The sequence below is a fragment of the Mustelus asterias genome, chromosome 17, assembly GCF_964213995.1.
Source record: "Mustelus asterias chromosome 17, sMusAst1.hap1.1, whole genome shotgun sequence".
NCBI lineage: Eukaryota > Metazoa > Chordata > Chondrichthyes > Carcharhiniformes > Triakidae > Mustelus > Mustelus asterias.
In genome coordinates, this window is record NC_135817.1 from 55,538,783 (window position 1) to 55,558,773 (window position 19,991).

At 42.4% G+C, this 19,991-nt stretch overlaps 1 protein-coding gene across 4 annotated transcripts in view; it reads left to right on the forward strand.

Annotated features, from left to right (window-relative positions):
• Nucleotides 1-19,991, forward strand: part of tmem39a (transmembrane protein 39A) — a 68,033-nt gene that overhangs the window by 16,335 nt on the left and 31,707 nt on the right. For all 4 annotated transcript variants that reach the window (XM_078232704.1, XM_078232702.1, XM_078232703.1 and 1 more), the window contains one exon: nt 3,541-3,716. In XM_078232704.1, coding sequence (XP_078088830.1) covers nt 3,604-3,716 — 113 coding nt within the window. In that variant the 5' untranslated portion in view covers nt 3,541-3,603. The remainder of the gene's footprint in view (nt 1-3,540; nt 3,717-19,991) is intronic.

Genomic DNA, 19,991 nt, shown 5'->3' on the forward strand with positions numbered 1-19,991 from the left:
CAATGTCTTGGGGTGATTGCTGCATTTAAAAGAAAAAGTGAGAAACTGGAGGGGAAAACTTCAACATAAATTGTTCTGAAAATATAATTCATATTGAAGTTCAGATGGCAGAGAAATATACTGGAGCGTTGTTCATGTACTTCAGGGTATCATTTGAACTTTTCTAATGTATATACAGTTTTTAAATATGCAACTGCAACCTCCCTTTCTTCTTCGCCTCAGATCCTTTAATGTTCCATTACCTCCTAATTTCATGCCCATCTTTCCCAGAAATCTATGTTTGAATAGCTGCAAATGGATTTCTGTCCCTGCCACTGTACCAAAAAGTCCCAAGTGACATTTTACGTGACTGTGACAATTGTTAACTATTGTCTCATGATCTGTCTGCAGCCTTTGACACAGTTGACCATATTGTCCTGCTCCAATACTTTTACACTGCCCAGCTGAATGGGCTGTATTTATCTGATTCCATTCTTATCTAATTGTATCCAGAGAATTATTTGCAATGGATTCTTTCCTGCTCCCATAACATTACCTGCTTCTCAATTCTGATATCTTGAGCATCCTTAGTTTTAATTTCATATTCCTGGGGTGTCCTTGATGTTCCCAACCTGTTTAAATCTGCAGGGATTTGATGTGAAAATGGTAGGTATGATTGAAAAATTATGAGCTAAAATTGGTTCTATGCTTAGAATTGGTGACATGGGGCTTTGAATTTATAAGGCATATGTACTCTGGTATGAATATGGTTATACAGCACAGAAAAGGCCCTCGGCCCATCAAGTTTGCACGTACAATAATGACCACTAAAGACGCGCTAATCCCATTTCCTGTCCCATATCCTTGAATGTTATGATATCGCAAGTGCTCATCCAAATATTTTTTTAAGGTTGTAAGGTTTCTAGCTTCCACTATCTTCCCAGGCAGTGCATTCCAGATTTGCACCACCCTCTGAATGAAAACGTTTTTTCTCAAATCCCCTCTGAATCTCCTGAACTTTACCCTAAAACTATGCCCCCTTGTGATTGACTCCTCAGCAAAGTGGGCCAGCTACTCCCGACTCGCCTTGTCCTTACCCCTCATAATCTTATTAGCCCCTTAACCTTCTCTGCTCTAAAGAAAACAATCCAAGCCTCTCCAGTCTCTCCATATAGCTCTTGCCGTACGTAGAGCTTTGTTCCTTGGCTTGGTTTAAGGTGAGTGAATTGTTGGATAACAATTAAAGAATTAAGCTCTTGTTTCAGGAGCTGATCTGAAGTCTTTAAGCGTGGGCATTTTTGCAGATGTTTTTCCTGTGTGCATATTGCTGCCAATTTCTGTTCTTGAGCTTGTTTCCAGACCTTTGACCTGGCATGGCTTTGATGAAGAGTCACCCAGACTTGAAGCATTAGCTCTATTCTCTTTCCGCAGATGCTGTTAGACCTGAGATTTTCAGCATTTTCTGATTTTGTTTCAGATTCCAGTATCAACAGTAATTTGCTTTTATCTATGGTGAGATTATATGCTGAAATCTTACTGTGCCCATGGGCATACAATATAATGTTCTCTCTTGTTCATGTTGCAATTGGTTGTAAAGATTTATTTTAAAGATCTAAATGCTATAAAGATCATTAGTGATTGTCCACCTCTGAGAAAATTATTTGATGTTTTGAATGATTTTGATCAAAAATGCTGCGCAGATTCTCATTTCACTGCGTTGGCTAACCAGAGCAAAGGCTCAAAAGCTGGAAATTGTGTTTATATTGCCAATATTGTACTTTTATTATAACACCTCTTGTCTGTTATTGCAAACAATGATTCGAGGCTTAGATGGGTTACATTGACAAAACTAGAAACTGACAGTACCAGTTTTTAATGTGCAGTAACTCCAGTCAGAGATTGGGACGGATTGATAACTGCTTTTAAAATCAATAGTTTCAGAATCATACTTCAGTTATCTATCTCTTAAAATGCAAGAAAAGCTAACAGTTTCTATTCTTGAGTTTGGGATTAGCTGGTGGTCCAATACTTGTGGATAACAGTGTATTTTCTTGGCCTTTTTTTACTAGCTAAATATTTTGATTTGTTAGCAGGAGTAGATAGAGTTAAAAGATAAGTAAGTTGATGCATGTAAGGTTTCTCTGGTATTTATACACCACACAAGCCTCTTCTCCATGTCAACCCCAGTTGCAGTACTGAATCAAGATGGTTATACAAGAGGGTCCATGAGTCCAGCAGCATGGTGCTGACCATGAAGACTAGCTTGGCATGGACCCGGAGGGCAGGAATCAACCTGCCCTGGCAAAGTGATGAACAACACATCAGGAGCAGTGCAGCACTATGGCAGAAAGTTGCACTCATCTCATCTCCTGTGAACTGAAGATGACCTGGTGTACACTGTTCATTAGCAGTCTGGTTTGATGCTGAAGTGATTTCCCGTTGGCATGGCACGACACAAGATTGGAAAGTCTGACAGGACACTGGTGGGCAGCTGTTTTAATGTGCATTCCTGAGAAGAAAATGAATGCAAATGGTGTTCATGCCACCTGCCAATGGGATAACTAATCCACTATCGGGCGAATTGTAATATAATTTTAAGCTGGCGGGTTTCTGACCTTTTGGCTCCCATCAAATTCCCCACACCCACTTGCCACCAAACCATTGACAAGCAGGTTGGGAGAATTCCACCCTGAATAATCAGGATATTCTCCTTAATTCCCTTTTAGATTTATTAGTAGCTGTCTTGTATAAATGTCTCCCAGTTTTTGATATTTCCATTTTGTGGAAGAATTCATCAACCCTCTTTAGGATAAGGTGCAAATAAGTGTTAAATTCGAGCAGAATGCTAAGTCAAACCTGTGGGCTGGGATTGTTGGAATTTCAGCTCCCGAGAGAAGTGTCAGAGGTAGTAATAGAGGCAGGTATAATTTTGTCTTTTAAAAATCATTTAGACAGTTAAATGGGTAAGATTGATATAGCGGGACATGGGCAATTGGGACTAGCGTAATGGTAAAAACTGGGCGGCATGGACAGGCCCCAAAGGGCCTGTTCCCATGCTGTAAACCTCTGACTATGATGCTTTACTTGAAAATACTTCATGATGCAAATTAATGATAGTAAGTGATCCAAAAGCGACAACTTGTTTCAGCTTTGACAAAGGGTCATCTGAACTGGAAACGTCAGCTCTTTTCTCTCCTTACAGATGCTGTCAGACCTGCTGAGATTTTCCAGCGTTTTCTCTTTTGATTTCAGATTCCAGCATCTGCAGTAATTTGCTTTTATTTAACTTGTTTTAGGTGGTGTTGAAAGCTGCAAATTGTACTTTAATTAAAATATGTCTTGTTTCATTAGATTTTCTTCATACACCGTATTTTAGTGCATGTATGGTACAAGTATATTGAACACAAAGTGAATTACAGTGCATGTAATCTAATGCTGGAGGGGAGCAAGATGAGTAAAAAAAATACTGTGAATACTAAAGTGTTAAATTGTTGGATTTCTCAAAAGAGGACGGGGGAGTTTGCTATCTAGTGACTAACTGCATTGTTTGTTTTGTTGCAGAGCACTGAACGTGCTGGGTTTGGGCAGACTGCACCAGTGTTTGAAACAGAGTTGGCCCATGCCATGCCTGGTGGACGGCGGGGCCCGAGTCGGCAGCAGCTGAGCCGTTCAGCATTACCTTCTCTCCAGACCATTGTGGGTGGCAGCTGTGGAAATGGGACTGGAATGAGGAACAGGTACACAATATCGCCTCAGAATGCTAGTTCTAGCTCTTTCTATTTTTAAACAGATGATATTGTACTGTTTAAATCTAGTATACGTATTCCTCTGGAAAGTCCCTTTAATACACTGGTTATTTCTAACATATCAGCACTAAAGCACAAGCAGCTTCAGTTAATAGGAAAATAATGCTATTACATTCTGATTCTTGTGCCGAAAAATGATTGTAATGTTTCATTTCATTTTTAATCTGAAGGTATGAACCGTGCATTAAAAAGAACAATTGGATGCAGCAATGGGTCTGTTGGTTGTTTCTGGGTAAATCCACTAAGATAGAATGACCTTCATCTAAAATTATGACTGCTATAATTTTTCAATTCCTCTCAAATATTGAATAAATGGGGCGGCACAGTGGTTAGCACTGCTGCCTCACAGCACCAGGGATCCGGGTTCGATTCCTGGCTTGGGTCACTGTCTGTGTGGAGTCTGCACTTTCTCCCTGTGTCTCCGTGGGTTTCCTCTCGGTGCTGCACTTTCCTCCCACAGTCCAAAGATGTGCAGGTTAGGTGGATTGGCCATGTTAAATTGCCCCTTAGTGTCTGGAGGACCATCTAGGATAAATGTATGGGGCTATGGGGACAGGGCCTGGGTGAGATCATGGTCGGTGCAGACTCGATGGACCAAAGGTCCTCCTTCTGCACTGTAGAATTCTATGATTCTATGAAATCTTTTTAAAAAATTGTTGAAGACATTTTCTCTTGTGAGCCTCTCCAGTCAGGCTATTCAATCATTGGGATATCAAGTTGAAACCTGTTTTTATTAGCATGCGCACACTCAGTAAAGGAAGTGGGGAGAGGAGGGGGTGTCACTGGATAATGATTGGGACTGACCTGTGCATATTTTTGATTTTTTTTCCCCCCTCTTTTAAAGCTAGTTCTTCAAGTTTGGTTTTATAAATAATCTGTAACACAAGCTTCCAACGCATGTATTTTGATGCTTAGAAAGGTGACTGTTCTGTTGTGTTGGATTGAGTGATGGAGTAAGAATTTTATGCATTCTCAAATATTTATGTGTAAGATCTGATTAAGATCGCTACTTGGGGTTTATTGATTGCTGCGTTTGGATGTAAAATCTGTTTTTCATATAGATATCTTGTGAACTAACTAAAATATAGAATTAAATTCCACGACATTTGATTAATTGTGCCCAAGATAAGAAATGGCGCAGTAAAGCGCAAAGTAAAGACATGTTCTCGTAAAGATTACATGGAGATGTTGTAATGACTACACAGTGTTACTTTGAGGTTCACCTGAATGTTCACTGTGAGGTAAACTGTCCTAATGTTATGCTGCTATTCAAAAGGGTTATTTTATTGATTACTGTATCCTAATGGAAATCAAAACTAACAAGTGGCTTGAATGTCAAACTTAATCCAATAATTTAAGGGATATGGGACAAAGGCAGGTATATGGAGCTATGCCACAGATCAGCCATGATCTCATTAAATGGCAGAACAGGCTCGATGGGCTGAATGGCTTACTCTTGTTCCTATGTTCCTGTGTGACCATATTAAGAACTACATTTTGATTGCTGTCAATTGTCTAAAGTTGGCTAACTCATTTGGAGGTTGAATGATTTATTACACATTAGTTATGTTAGTCTGTGGTCAAACACTAACTTACAATGGTATTTCTCCACATAAAGTTTAGAAGATCTAGAAACAGAAAATAAGAACAGGAGGAGGACATTCGGCCCTTCAAGCCTGACGCAACCCCCCCCAATATCTTTTGATCCCCTTCGCCCTAAGTGCTATATGTACTGCTTTTTGAAAGTATACAATGTTTGGCCTCAAATACTTTCTGTGGTAGCGAATTCCAGAGGCCACTCTCTGGGTGAAGAGGTTTCTACTTATCTCTGTTCTAAGCTGTCTACCCTGTATCCTTAGACTCTGACCCCTGGGTTCTGGACATCCCCACCATCGGGATCATCCTTCTTGCATCTACCCTGTCTAGTCCTGTTAGAATTCTATACGTTTCTATGAGATTCCCCTTCATTCTTCTGAACTCCAGCAAATACAATCCTAACCGACGCAATCTCTCCTCATACGTCAGTCCTGCCATCCCAGAAATCAGTCTGGTAAACCTTCTCTGCAATTCCTCCACAATAAGAACATCCTTCCTCAGATAAGGAGACCAAAAATGCGCACACTATTCCAGGTATGGCCTCACCCAAGGCCCTGTATAATTGCAGCAAGACATCCCTGCTCCTGCATTTGAATCCTCTCGCTATGAAGGCCAACGTACCACTTACCTTATTGACTGCCTGCTGTACCTGTATGCTTATTTTCAATGACTGGTGTACGAGGACACCCAGGCCTCATTGCACATTCTCCTTCTCAATCTATAGCTGTTCAAATAATAATCTGTCACCTTGTTTTTGCTACCAAAGTGGATAATCTCAAATATATCCATATTAAACTGCACCTGCCATTCATTTGCCTACTTGCCCAACTTGTCTAAATCACACTGAAGCATCTCCGCCTCCTCACAACTCGCCTTCCTGTCCAGCTTTGTGTCATCTGCAAGTTTAGAGATATTACATTTAGTTCCCTCATCTAAATCATTAATGCATATAAAGAATAGCTGCGGTCTCAGCACTGATCCCTGCGGTACCCCACTAGTCATTGCCTGCCATTTGGAAAAAGACCCATTTAAAACAAAGAACAAAGAAAATTACAGCACAGGAACAGGCCCTTCAGCCCTCCAAGTCTGCACCGACCATGCTGCCCGACTGAACGAAAACCCCCTACCCTTCCAGGGACCATATCCCTCTATTCCCATCCTATTCATGTATTTGTCAAGACGCCCCTTAAAAGTCACTACCGTATCCGCTTCCATTACCTCCCCCGGCAATGAGTTCCAGGCATCCACTATGTGTAAAAAAAAAAATCTGCCTCATACATCTCCTTTAAACCTTGTCCCTCGCACCTTAAATCTGTGCCCCCTAGTAATTGACTCTTCCACCCTGGGAAAAAGCTGACTATCCACTCTGTCCATGCCTCTCATAATTTTGTAGACTTCTATCAGGTCGCCCCTCAACCTACGTCGTTCCAGCGAGAACAAACCAAGTTTCTCCAAACTCTCCTTATAGCTAATGCCCTCCATACCAGGCAACATCCTGGTAAATCTTTTCTGTACCTCCTCCAAAGCCTCCACATCCTTCTGGTAGTGTGGCAACCAGAATTGAACACTATATTCCAAGTGCGGCCGAACTAAGGTTCTATAAAGCTGCAACATGACTTGCCAATTTTTAAACTCAATGCTCCGGCCGATGAAGGCAAGCATGCTGTATGCCGCCTTGACTACCTTCTCCACCTGCATTGCCACTTTCAGTGACCTGTGTACCTGTACACCCAGATCCCTTTGCCTATCAATACTCTTAAGGGTTCAGCCATTTACTGTATATTTCCTATCTGTATTAGACCTTCCAAAATGCATTCCCTCACATTTGTCCGGATTAAACTCCATCTGCCCAAGTCTCCAACTGATCTATATCCTGCTGTATCCTCTGATGGCCCTCATCGCTATCTGCAAATCCACCAACCTTTGTGTCATCCAGTTACATTTTCCTCCAAATCATTTATATATATTAATATATATATATTACAAACAGCAAAGGTCCCAGCACTGATCCCTGAGGAACATCACTTGTCACAGCTCTCCATTCAGAAACGCACCCTTCCACTGCTACCCTCTGTCTTCTTTGACCGAGCCAGTTTTGTATCCACCATGCCAGCTCACCTCTGATCCCATGCGACTTCACCTTCTGCACCAGTCTGCCATGAGGGACCTTGTCAAAGGCCTTACTGAAGTCCATGTAGACAACATCCACTGCCCTACCCTCATCAATCATCTTCGTCACTTCCTCGAAAAACTCGACCAAGTTCGTGAGACACGACCTCTCCTTCACAAAACCATGTTGCCTCTCACTAATACATCCACTTATTTCCAAGTGGGAATAGAGTAGTTTATTCCTACTCTGTTTCCTGTCTGCTAACCATCTCAATACACTACCCACCAGTCCCATGTGCTTTAATTTTACACACTAATCTCTTATGTCGGACTTTGTCGAAAGCCTGTCAAAGTCCAGATAAAGCACATCCTGTGCCTCCCCTTCATCAACTCTACTAGTTGCATCCTTGAAGAATTCCAGTAGATTTGTCAAGCATTCTTTCTCTTTCTTAAATCCATGCTGACTTTGTCAGATTCTGCCATTGTTTTCCAAGTGTTTTGCTATAAAATCCTTGATAATGGATTTTAGAATGTTCCCCACTGCTAATGTCAGGCTTACTGGTCTGTAATTCCCTGTTTTCTCGCTACCTCCGTTTTTAAATAGTGGGGTTACATAAGATACCCTTTAATCTGTAGGAACTGTTCCAGAGTCTGTGGAATCTTGGAAGATGACTACCAATGCATCCACTATTTCTCGGACCACTAAAGTACTCTGGTATGTAGATTATCAGGCCCTGGGTATTTATTGACCATCAATCCCATCAATTTCCTCAACAATATTACTCTACTAATACTGATTTCCTTCAGTTCCTCTCCCTCACTAAATCCCTAACGTTTCTGGTATCTTTCTTGTGTCCTCCTTTGTGAAGACAGAACCAAAGTATGTACTTAGTTGGTCAGCCATTCCTTTGTTCCCCATTATAAATTACCCTGTTTCTGAATGTAAGGGACCTACATTTACCTTCACCAATCTTTCTCTCCTAACATACCTATAGAAACTTTTACAATCAGTTTTTATGTTCCTTGCAAGCTTATCCATACCCTATTTTCCCATTCTTATTCAGTCCCTTGGTCCTCCTGCCGAATTTTAAACGGCTCCCAATCCTCAGGTCTTGTTTTTCTTGGCCAATTTGTATGTCTCTCCCAAGGTTCCGACACTATCTCTAATTTCCCTAGGAAACCATGATTTGCCCACCTTTCCAGTTTTACTATTGCGCCAGACAGGAATAAACAATTGTTGCAGTTCTCTCATGTGCTTCTTAAATGTTTTGCCATTTTCTATCCACCTTTATCCCTTTAAGAAACCATAAAATGGCTATAAGATCTCAGCAGGTCTGACAGCATCTGTGGGAAGAGAGTAGAGCCAGCGTTGAGTCTAGATGACCCTTCACCAGAGCAGCTCTGACGAATGGTCATCTAGACTCAATGTTTTCCTTGCTGTGGCACAGTGGTTAGCACTGCTGCCTCACTGTGCCAGGGACCCAGGTTCGCTTCCAGCTTCAGGTCACTGTGCAGACTCCGCACATTCTCCCCGTATCTGCATGGGTTTCCTCCAGGTGCTCCGGTTTCCTGTCACAGTCCAAAAGATGTGCTGGTTAGGTGCATTGGCCATGCTAAATTCTCCCTCAGTTTACCCAAACAGGCGCAAGCGTGTGTTGACTAGGGGATTTTCACAGTAACTTCATTGTAGTGTTAATGTAAGCCCACACGTGACACTAATAAATAAACTCTAAACTTTTCATCTGTCCTTCCTAAATATTGAATATCCCTGGATGTTCAGTTCCCATCCATGGTCACCCTGCAGCCATGCCTCCATAATCCCGACTATATCATACCCATTTATATCTATTTCATCCACTTTATTGCCTATCCTCCGTACGTTAAGGTACAAAACCTTTAGGCTTGTCTTTTTAACATTACATGGTCCTGATCGCTCTCTTTTTCACTGAGGCCCTGCTTGAATCTGGCTCTTGATTTTCTCTGCCTATCGGTTTTCTTATTCTCCTTTCTATCGTTGGTTTTTGTCCTTGATTTGCCCCTCTGACTCCTTGCAAAGATTCCCATCTTCCCGCCATTTTAGTTTAAATCCTCCCCAATCACTCGAGCAAATAATCCCCTTAGGACATCAGTCCTGGTCCTGTCCAGCTTGTACTGGTCCCACCTCCCCCAAAACTGGTCCAAATGCCCCAGGAATCTGAAACCTTCCTCTTCACACCGTCTCTTCAGCCACGTATTCATCCAATATATCCTACTATTTCTACTTTGACTAGCACATGCACTGGTAGTATTCTGGGATCGCCACCTTTGGGGTCCGGCTTCTCAACTTTCTTCCTAACTCCCTATATTTTGCTTATAGGACCTCATCCCTTTGTTTACCTATGTCATTGGTACCCTCCCCCCTCCAGAATGTCCTGTTACCACTTTGAGACATCCTTGACTCTAGCAGCAGGGAGGCAACATACCATCCTGGAGTCTCATTTGTGGCCACAGAAACTCATATCTATTCCCCTTGTAATTGATTCCCCTATAACTATTGTATTCCCAGACATTTTCATTTTCCCCTCTGCGGCAGAACCAACATGGTGCAACAAATTTGGCTGTTACTGCTTTCCCATGAGAGGGCATTCCCCTTCTAAAAACAGTATCCAAAACAGTATATTTGTTTTTCAGGGGAATGACCTCAGGGGATTCCTGCACTGCCTGGGGAATCTTAGCCTGTGGGTATGACCACCTCTCTGTACATGTTAGCCACAATACTGTCTGCCTTGCGGATGCTCCGCATTGTCTCCAGCTGCTGCTCCAGCTCTGAAACTGAGGCTCCCAGGAGCTGCAGTTGGAGATACTTAACACATGCTGGGCCTGGACCCTGGAAATGTTCCTGGTTTCTCACAGGGAGCACACCACGGCCTGGAGTTCTCCTACCATGACTTATCCCTTTAAATTAAACCTTTGGAAGATGCTTGATATCGGATTATATCCAATTCTCGAGAGCCCTTATTTCCTGGTCTTCATTACTACCAAATATAACCACAAAAAGACCTCTGAAACAATGTGATAAAAGCATTAAGTACTTACCGAACTTGCCCACTGTTTACCAATCAGTTCTCTTGCTCATGTTCTCTACTACTGCAGCAAGGGAAGATCAATCTCCAAAGATTTAAAGCAAAGAGAAAAAGCACCTCTTTCCCTTCTGCGCTGAATTCCCACTCAGCAATCGCTCAGGCTGCGTCTCATTCCGGATGGGTGTTCTCTCCCACTGTTCGTGCTCAAACTCAGAGTGTGCTTTCAAGTCCCTTTCTTAAATGGAGCTGAGATGACTCCCACACCAGTTAAACTTCAAAAGTATCCACACCTACTGAGGCCCTAACCAGGCTTCAGGTGATTGACAGTTAACTGCCACTCAGCTACTGGGTCAGCTCCTTATTGACCTTTTCAACCAGACGACTGAATTTACAAAGAAAAAGACTCTCCAATTCAATTCCCACCCGGCTCCCAAATTTCTGATGGTTAATCTGGACCTCAGATTTTTCATTATTTTTCTACTTTTGGTGATGTAATGAAGAGAAGAATTGTACAAATGCTGCTAGTGATTTAAGTTGCAGCGAATATATTTCTTTTAAATGTACTGAACTGAAACAGAACAAATCAAATAGTTTAAAGACTAGTTGGACAGGACACCATTAGCCTTCATTCAGTCATTTGTCATTATGTGACGCAAAAAATATTGCAGAGCCCCCCACCAATCTTCAAATGAGTAATGTCCATACGCATTAGCAAATAATAGCAGAAACTAAATGCACAACTAACAGTACTAAGTTAATACTTTTTGATTTGGATAATCGTGTCAATTCAGCCAGTAGAATGTTATCTTCCAGTTTTGCATTCACCCACTTCAACATTGCTGTCGACTACATTCAATATACACCATGACCTCATGCAACTGAGCATACCAGAAACCATTTTCTGCAACATTTGGTTGAACCTTTTATATTTCTCTTGTGCGTCAGCCTTCTGGACAGACTGGGGCCTCAGTTTTTCATAGTACTGATTTGAATGAAGGAATATTCAGGTCTGAAAACAACGCTAAGTAAGGTGCAGGGAGTTATAAAATACAATGAGAAATTTGGTAAAGGTGAAGTTTAGTGTGGGGATTATGATCTTTGAGGAAGATTAAATGGAATAATTTGCTAATGATAGACTAGAAAATGATGGAAGCAAGGGATCGGTGTGTCCGGGTTACATATCAGTAAAAACGAGAGCATAGTTACACAAAATAATCATCTAATTTCATCCTGACCTTTATCTCTGAGAATTATAATTTAAAAGTGAGTAAGTGTTGCTTTAGTTGGTGAGCAATAATCCAACCCCATCTGGGTGATCAAGGGAACAAATAGCGTTCAGTCAAGCTCGGCAAGAACGTTGTAATTATTAGCTTGCTTTCTTTGAGGTAGTGCTATAATATTCAACCATACAGACAGGGAGAGTCTAACTTCATGAAAATATGAACATAAAATCTTAAATTCAATAAAATAAATGTAATTCCTTAGTCCTGGAACATCTGACTTTGGGAACAATGCCCGCGATCTGTATGTGGTGCATGCATGTTAAATTTAATATTCTAGAGTTCAACAAACCTGCACTTTCTTTTTGGGCATAGCCTATTTTATATCAAAACTAACTACACAATAATCAGATGGGTGATTTATTGATGAATGACAAACATGTTGGGAGTTTCTTTTGAGGATGTTATGAGCAGAATAGATGATGGGGAACCAGTGGACATGGTGTATTTGGATTTTCAGAAGACTTTCGATAAAATCCCCCACAGATTAGAATGAAAGTTAGAGCATGTGAAATCGGGGGCAATATACTGGCATGGATTGAGTTAGTGGAGTAGAAATAAACAGGTTGGCAGACTGTGACTAGTGGGGTATCGCTTGGATCAGTAATTGGGCCCCAGCTGTTACAATCAGTATCAATGATTTGGATGTGGGGACCAAATGTAATATTGTCAAGTTTGCTGATGACACAAAACTTTAGAAAGGCATACAGTATTTTGGCCTTTATTACAAGAGGAATTAAGTAAAGAAGTCTTGCTGCAATTATATACAACCTGGTGAGATTGCAGCTTGAGCATTGTGTGCAGTTTTAGACTCCTTACCTGACGAAGGATATGATATGCTTGCCACAGAGGAAGTGCAATGAAGGTTCACCAGATTGATTCCTGAGATGGTGAGATTGCCATATAAGGAGAGATTGAGGAGACTAAGCCTATATTCTCGAGTTTAGAAGAATCATAGGTGAACTCTTTGAAACATACAAAATCATTATAGGGCTCAACAGGAGAGATGCAGGAAGGATTTTCCCCCGAGCTAGGGGGATCTGGAACTAAGTGAGTGCCTCGGGGTAAGAGAGAGACCATTTAAGAGCTTCTTCACTGAGGGTGGAGAATCTTTGGCATTCTCTGCCCCAGAGGACTGTGGATGCTTAGTTATGGAGTATACCCAAGATCCCAATTGAGGCCGTCCTCGTGCTGTTGGAACTTAGCTATCAGTTTCTGCTCAGCCTCAACTGGGATCTTGGATTCATGTCACACTACATGTAATCCTCACCATTTGGCCTGGGCTTGCAAAATCCTACTAACTGTCCTGGTTTGAGACAATTCACACCTCTTTAACTGTGATTATCCCTCTCCCCCTCGCACTGTCTGTACCTGTAAAGACTTGCATTCCAACCATTATCTTGCAACTGTGTCTTTGCCTATATATGCCGTGTTTGTGAACCTCCCTCTCCACTCACCTGATGAAGGAGCAGCGCTCTGAAAGCTTGTGATTTCAAATAAACCTTTTGGACTTTAACCTGGTGTTGTGAGACTTCTTACTGTGCCCACCCCAGTCCAACGCCGGCATCTCCACACCACTCCTAAATGGCGTAGCTCTAAGATCTACCCTTTAAATATACCATTCGGATCAGAGAATATCAGCCAAATTATCTTATTCTTTTTTTCATCCTTTCCCAGAAGGCTGAGGAACACTGAGTTCACTACTGTGGCTGAGATTAGATAACTGAACAGGACAGAGATCTTGATGTAGTATCAAACCTCTCGGACCATAAATGCTCAATTTCCTAACATTTGGATTTTATTCAGGTGGCATTTACTTGGGAATATTTTGTGCTTTTTAAGAAAAAAAACTAAAATGAAAAACCTTGACCTTTTCTCTGAATAGTAGTGAAAAACTGAACTCTAGGCTGTGACTAATTTTACTTGTATCTTAGAAACCCTACAGCACAGAAAGAGGCCATTCGGCCCATCGAGTCTGCACCGACCACAATCCCACCCAGGCCCTCCCCCCATATCCCAACATATTTACCCACTAATCCCTCCAACCTACGCATCCCAGGACACTAAGGGCAATTTTAGCATGGCCAATCAGCCTAACCCGCACATCTTTGGACTGTGGGAAGAAACCGGAGCACCCAGAGGAAACCCACGCAGACACGAGGAGAATGTGCAAACTCCACACACACAGTGACCCAAGCCGGGAATCGAACCCAGGTCCCTGGAGCTGTGAAGCAGCTGTGCTAACCACTGTGCTACCGTGCCACCTTTGTACTTGGGGGAAATTTACTTCCAGCAATACTAAGATGACACTAGCTACTGCATGCATGTTTCTGCAAACATTTATATTTAATCATAATTAAGATTGTCGAACAGACCTTTTAGCCCCTCGAGCAATTCCGCCATTCAAATCTGACAGTTCCTGATTTAAGGTTTACAATTAATCGTGCATCAATTGCTGTTGGTGGATGAATGTTCCAAACTTCTCCCACCCTAATTTCACTGCTGGTTCTATTTTTTTAGACTAATCCTCGACTCCCCAACCATTTGAAATAGTTTCTCTCTTTCTATCTTTTCTGTTCCCCTTTAATATCTTAAATATTGATTAAATCATCCTTAAACTTCTAAATTCCAGGAAGTTCAACCCTCATTTGTGTAATCTCTCCTTGTAATTTAAACTTTGGGGCCCAGGTATACTGCATTTCCTCCAAGGCTATTATATTCTTCCTAAAGTGTGGTTTTTGATTTTGTTCACTAACGTGGGCACTATGGGCTAGGCCAGCATTATTTGCCCATCGGCAAATGCCCTTGAGAAGATGGTGATGAGTCACCTTGAAATGCTGCAGTCCATGTGGTGTATGTACATCCACAGTGCTGTTGAGTAGGGAGTTCAGCATTTTCCAGTGACAGTGAAGGAATAACATTACAGTTCAAGTCACGATGGTGTGTGGCTTGGAGAACAACTTGCAGTTGGTGGTGTTCCCATGCATCTGCCCATGTCCTTCTATGTGGCAGTGGTCACTGTTTGGAAGGTGTTGTTAAAGGAGCCCTGGAGAGTTGCTGCAATGCATCTTGTAGATGCTGCCACTGTGCGCCGTCGGTGGAGGGAGTGAATACTTAAGGTTGTGAATGGAGTGCCATTCAAACGGGCTGTTTTATCCTGGATGATAACTAGCTTCTTGCGCATTGGAGCCACACATTCAGCAGCCAGTAGAGAGTATTCAATATTTAGGAAAGATAGACAGAAAGGAAAGTGAGGTGGGGTAGCATTGCTGATTAAAGAGGAGATTAAAGTAATAGTAAAGAAGGACATTAGCCTGGGTGATGTTGACTCTATGGGTAGAGCTTTGGAACACCAAAGGACAAAAAACACTAGTGGGAGTTGTATACAGACCACCAAACAATAGTAATGAGGTTGGGGATGGTATCAAGCAGGAAATTAGTGATGTGTGCAGTTGGGGTACAGCAGTTATCATGGGTGACTTCAATCTACATGTTGGTTGGGTTCACCAAAATGGTAGCAATGTGACAGAGGATGATTTCTTGGAATCCATCCTAGAGTGGGTATTGTGTAATGAGAGGATTAATTAACAATCTTGTGGTGCGAGATCCTTTGGGGAAGAGTAACCACAATATGATAGAATCCTTCATTAAGATGGGGAATGGCACAATTAAGTCCAAGACTAGGATCCTGAACTTGAGCAAAGCTAACTTTGATGGTATAAGACCTGCATTGGCTGGGATAAGCTGGCAAATGATACTTATGGGGTTTACAGTGGATAGACAATGGCAGACATTTAAAAAACACATGGATGAATTTCAACAGCTGTACATCCCTGTCTGGCGTAAGAGTGACATGGGGAAGGTGGCTCATCCATGGCTAACAAGGGAAATCAGGGATAGTGTTAAAGCCAAAGAAGAGGCATATAAGTTGGCCATAAAAAGTAGCAAACCTGAGGACTGGGAGAAATTTAAAATCCAGTAGAGGACGACAAAGGGTTTAATTCAGAAAGGGAAAATAGAATACAAAAGTAGGCTTGCAGAAAACATAAAAACTGACTGCAAAAGCTTCTATAGATATGTGGAGAGAAAAAGACTGGTGAAGACAAATGTCTTGCAGTTAGAATCCGGTGAATTCATAATGGGCAACAAAGAGATGGCAGACCAGCTGAACAAATACTTTGGAAGTCTTCACTAAGGAGGACACAAATAACCTTTCAGAAATACTAAGGGACAGAGGGTCTGGCATGAAGGAGGAACTGAAGGAAATCCTTATTAGTCAGTGACTAGTGGGGTACCGCAGGGTTCAGTGCTGGGACCCCAGCCATTCACAATATACATTAATGATTTGGATGAAGGAATTGAATGCAATATCTCCAAATTTGCAGACAACACCAAGCTGGGTGGCAATGCTTGCTGTGAGGAGGATGCGAAGAGGCTGCGGGGTGACTTGGACAAGCTGGCTGAGTGGGCAAATACTTGGCAAATGCAATATCATGTGGATAAATGTGAGGTTATCCACTTTGATGGCAAAAACAGGAAGGAAGATTATTATTTGAATGGTGGCAGTTTAGGAAAAAGGGAAGTGCAATGTAACTTGGGTGTCATGGTGGAACGGTTGCTAAAGGTTAGCATGTAGGTACAGCAGGTGGTGAGGAAAACTAATGGCATGCTGGCCTTCATAGCAAGAGGATTTGATTATAGGAGTAAGGATGTCTTACTGCAATTATATAGGGTCTTGGTGAGGCCACGCGTTGAGTATTGCATGCAGTTTTGCTCTCCTAGACTGATGAAGGACATTTTTACGATTGAGGGAGTCCAGCGAAGGTTCACCAAACTGATTCCTGGAATGACAGTATTGACATATGAAGAGAGACTGGATCAACTGGGCTTGTACTCACTGGAATTTAGAAGAATGAGAGGGGATCTCATCGAAACATATAAAATCCTGATGGGACTGGGCAGGCTTGATATGGGAAGAATCCCGATGTTGAGGAAGTGCAGAACAAGGGGTCACAGTCTAAGAATAAGAGGTAAGCATTCAGGACTGAGATGAGGAAGAACTTCTTCACTTAGAGTTATGAACCTGTGGAATTCTGTAGCACAGAAACCTATTGGGGCCAGTTTGTTAGATATATTCAAGAGGGAGCTGGATGTGGCTCTTGTGGCTAAAGAGATCAAGGGGTATGGAGAGAAAGCGGGATTGGGATAATGAAAGTGCATGATCAACCGTGATCATATTGAATGGTGGTGCAGGCTCGAAGGGCCGGATGTCCTACTCCTTTACCTATTTTCTATGTTTCTATTCCATCATGCTCTTGAGTTGTGCTTTGTAGGCAGTGAACAGGCTTTGGAGAGTCAGGAGAAGTTATTCTTTGCAGAATCCCTGGTCTCTGACCTGTTATATTTATATGGCTAATCCAGTTCAGTTTCTGGTCAGCGATAACCCCCAGGATGTTGATAGTGGGGGATTCAGTAATGGTAATGCCCTTGAATGTCATGGGGCTCTGGTTAGGTCTCTCTTGTTGGAGACAGTCATTGCCTGGTGCTTGTGTATTGTGAATGTTACTTGCCACTTGTCAGTCCAAACCTGAATATTCTAGGTCTTGCTGCATATGGACACACAATGCTTCTGTATCTGAGGATTTACAAATAGTGTTGAACATTGTGCAATCATCAGTGAACATCCTCACTTCTATCTTTATGATAGAAGAAAGATCATTTGTGAAGCTGTTGGTTGGGCTGAGGAATTCCTCAGCCCAACCATGATGTCCCAGGGCTGAGATGATTTACCTCCGACTACAACCACCTTTCTTGGACTTCGCTGGACTCTGATGACAATTGAACAGCAGATGACAATCTGCGCTGAGCAGATTTCCACTCCATCTGACGAAGGAGCAGCGCTCCGATAGCTAGTGGCGTTTGCTACCAAATAAACCTGTTGGTAACCTGGTGTTGTTAGACTCCTTACTGTGTTTACCCCCGTCCAACGCCAGCATTTCCACATTTTGTGTACAGGACATACCTGGACCAATTTTCCATTTTGCTGGGTAGATGCCAGTATTGTAACTGTAGTGGAACAACTTGGCAAGAGACGTGGCAAGTTCTGGAGAACAAGTCATCAGGATTGTTGCCATAGCCTTTGCAGTATCCAGTAACCAAAGCCATTTCTTGATATTACATTGAACTAAATTGGCTAAAGACTGGTATCTGTGAGGGGTCCTCCAGAGGAGAGCTGGATGGATAATCCTGGCACTTCTGACTGAAATGGTTGCAAATGCCTCAGCCTGATCTTTCGCACTGATCTGCTGAGCTCCCCAAATCATTGAGGATGGGGATATTTGTGGGGATATCCTCCTCCTGTTAGTTGTTCAATTGTCATCTAACACCATGGACGGCTGAATGTAGCAGGACTGCAGAGCTTAGATCTGATCTATTTGTTGTGGGATCACCTAGTTCTGTCTATTGCATGCTGCTTCTGTTTGGCAAGCATGTAGTCCTGTGTTATAACATTATCAGGTTGGCACCTCATTTTTAGATATGCCTGGTGGTGCTCCTCCTCTGCACACTTCATTGAATCAGAGCTGATCCCCCAGCTTCATAATGTGAGGAAATGCTGGACTATGAGGTTACAGATTGTGGTTGTACACTACTCTGCTGCTAATGACATCCATGGAGTCCTGGATGTGCAGTTTTGAGTTGCTAGATCTGTTTAAAATCTATTCAAACTAGAGGTAGCATGGTGGCACATTGGTTAGCACTGCTGCCTCACAGTGCAAGGGACCCAATTCAATTTGGCCTCGGGTGACTCTCTGTGTGGAATTTGCACATTCTCCCCGTGTCAGTGTGGCTTGCCTCCGGGTGCTTCGTTTCGTCTCTCTGCTGAAGATGTGTGGGTTAAGTTGATTGGCCATGCTAAATTGACCCTTAGTGTCAGGGGGATTAGCAGGGTAAATGCATGGGATTAGAGGATAAGGCCTGGGTGGGATTGTTGTCAGTGCAGGCTCAATGGGCCAAATGGCTCCTTCTGCACTGTAGGGATTCTATGATTCAATTCCATTTAGTGCGACACGATGGAGAGTGGGAATGCTGGCTTTGCCTCCACAAGGACTGTGTGCTGGTCACTCCCACCATCATATTCGTGCATAGAGGTCAAGTAGGTTTTTTCCTCTTGTTGGTTCTCGCACCCACCTGACCCAGTCTAACATCTGTATCCTTTAGGGCTCATTTAGCTCAGTCAGTAGTGCTGCCACCAAGCTACTCTTGGTGATGAATCTTGAAGTCCCCTACTTAAAGTACAATTTATGCCCTTGCCACCAGCTGTTTCCTGTAATTGATGTTCAATATGGAGGCAGAGTATTGATTCACCAACTGAGGTGGTGCAGTGGCTGGTAAAGGGGTCATAGAGGTCTACAGCACAGAGGTTTTATACACTTTTTTACATTTCATAAACTTAAATTCTTCTAAATGACTTTATAAAAGTTTAAATAATTTTATAAAGCTTTGAAAACGCTTGTGAACTTTAAAATGAGAGAGTGGATAGACTGGGTTGTTTTCCTTGGAGCAGAGGAGACTGATGGGGGACATGATTGAGATGTATAAAATTATGAGGGGCATAGATGAAGTAGACAGCAAGAAACTTTTCCCTTTGGTGAAGGGATCAATGACAGGGGGACATAGATTTAAGAGAAGGGACAGGAGGTTTAGAGGGGATGTGAGGAAAATTCTTTTCACCCAATGACTGGTGGGAGTCTGAAACTCACTACCTGACAGGGTGGTCGAGGCAGAAAACCTCATAACATTTAAGAAGTATTTAGATGTCCGCTTGTGATGCCAAGACATACAAGGCTGGAAAATGGGATTAGAATAGTTAGATGGTTTGTCTTTGAATGGCACAGATGCGATGGGCCAAAGGGCCTTTTTCTGACAGCAGGAGGTTTTCTTTTCCATGTATGACCTTGTGCCATGAGACTTCCATGAATTACAAAGTCAATGTTGACAACTCCCAGTACAAATCCCTCCCCTCTGAATATCACCGTGATGCCATCACCTCCTGGGTCTGTCCTGGGATGGTGATGTTGAGGACATAATAAGGTGTAATTTAATGGCTATAACAATCTTTGCTTGACTGCTGTGTGGGACAATTCCCCCAATTTTGACAC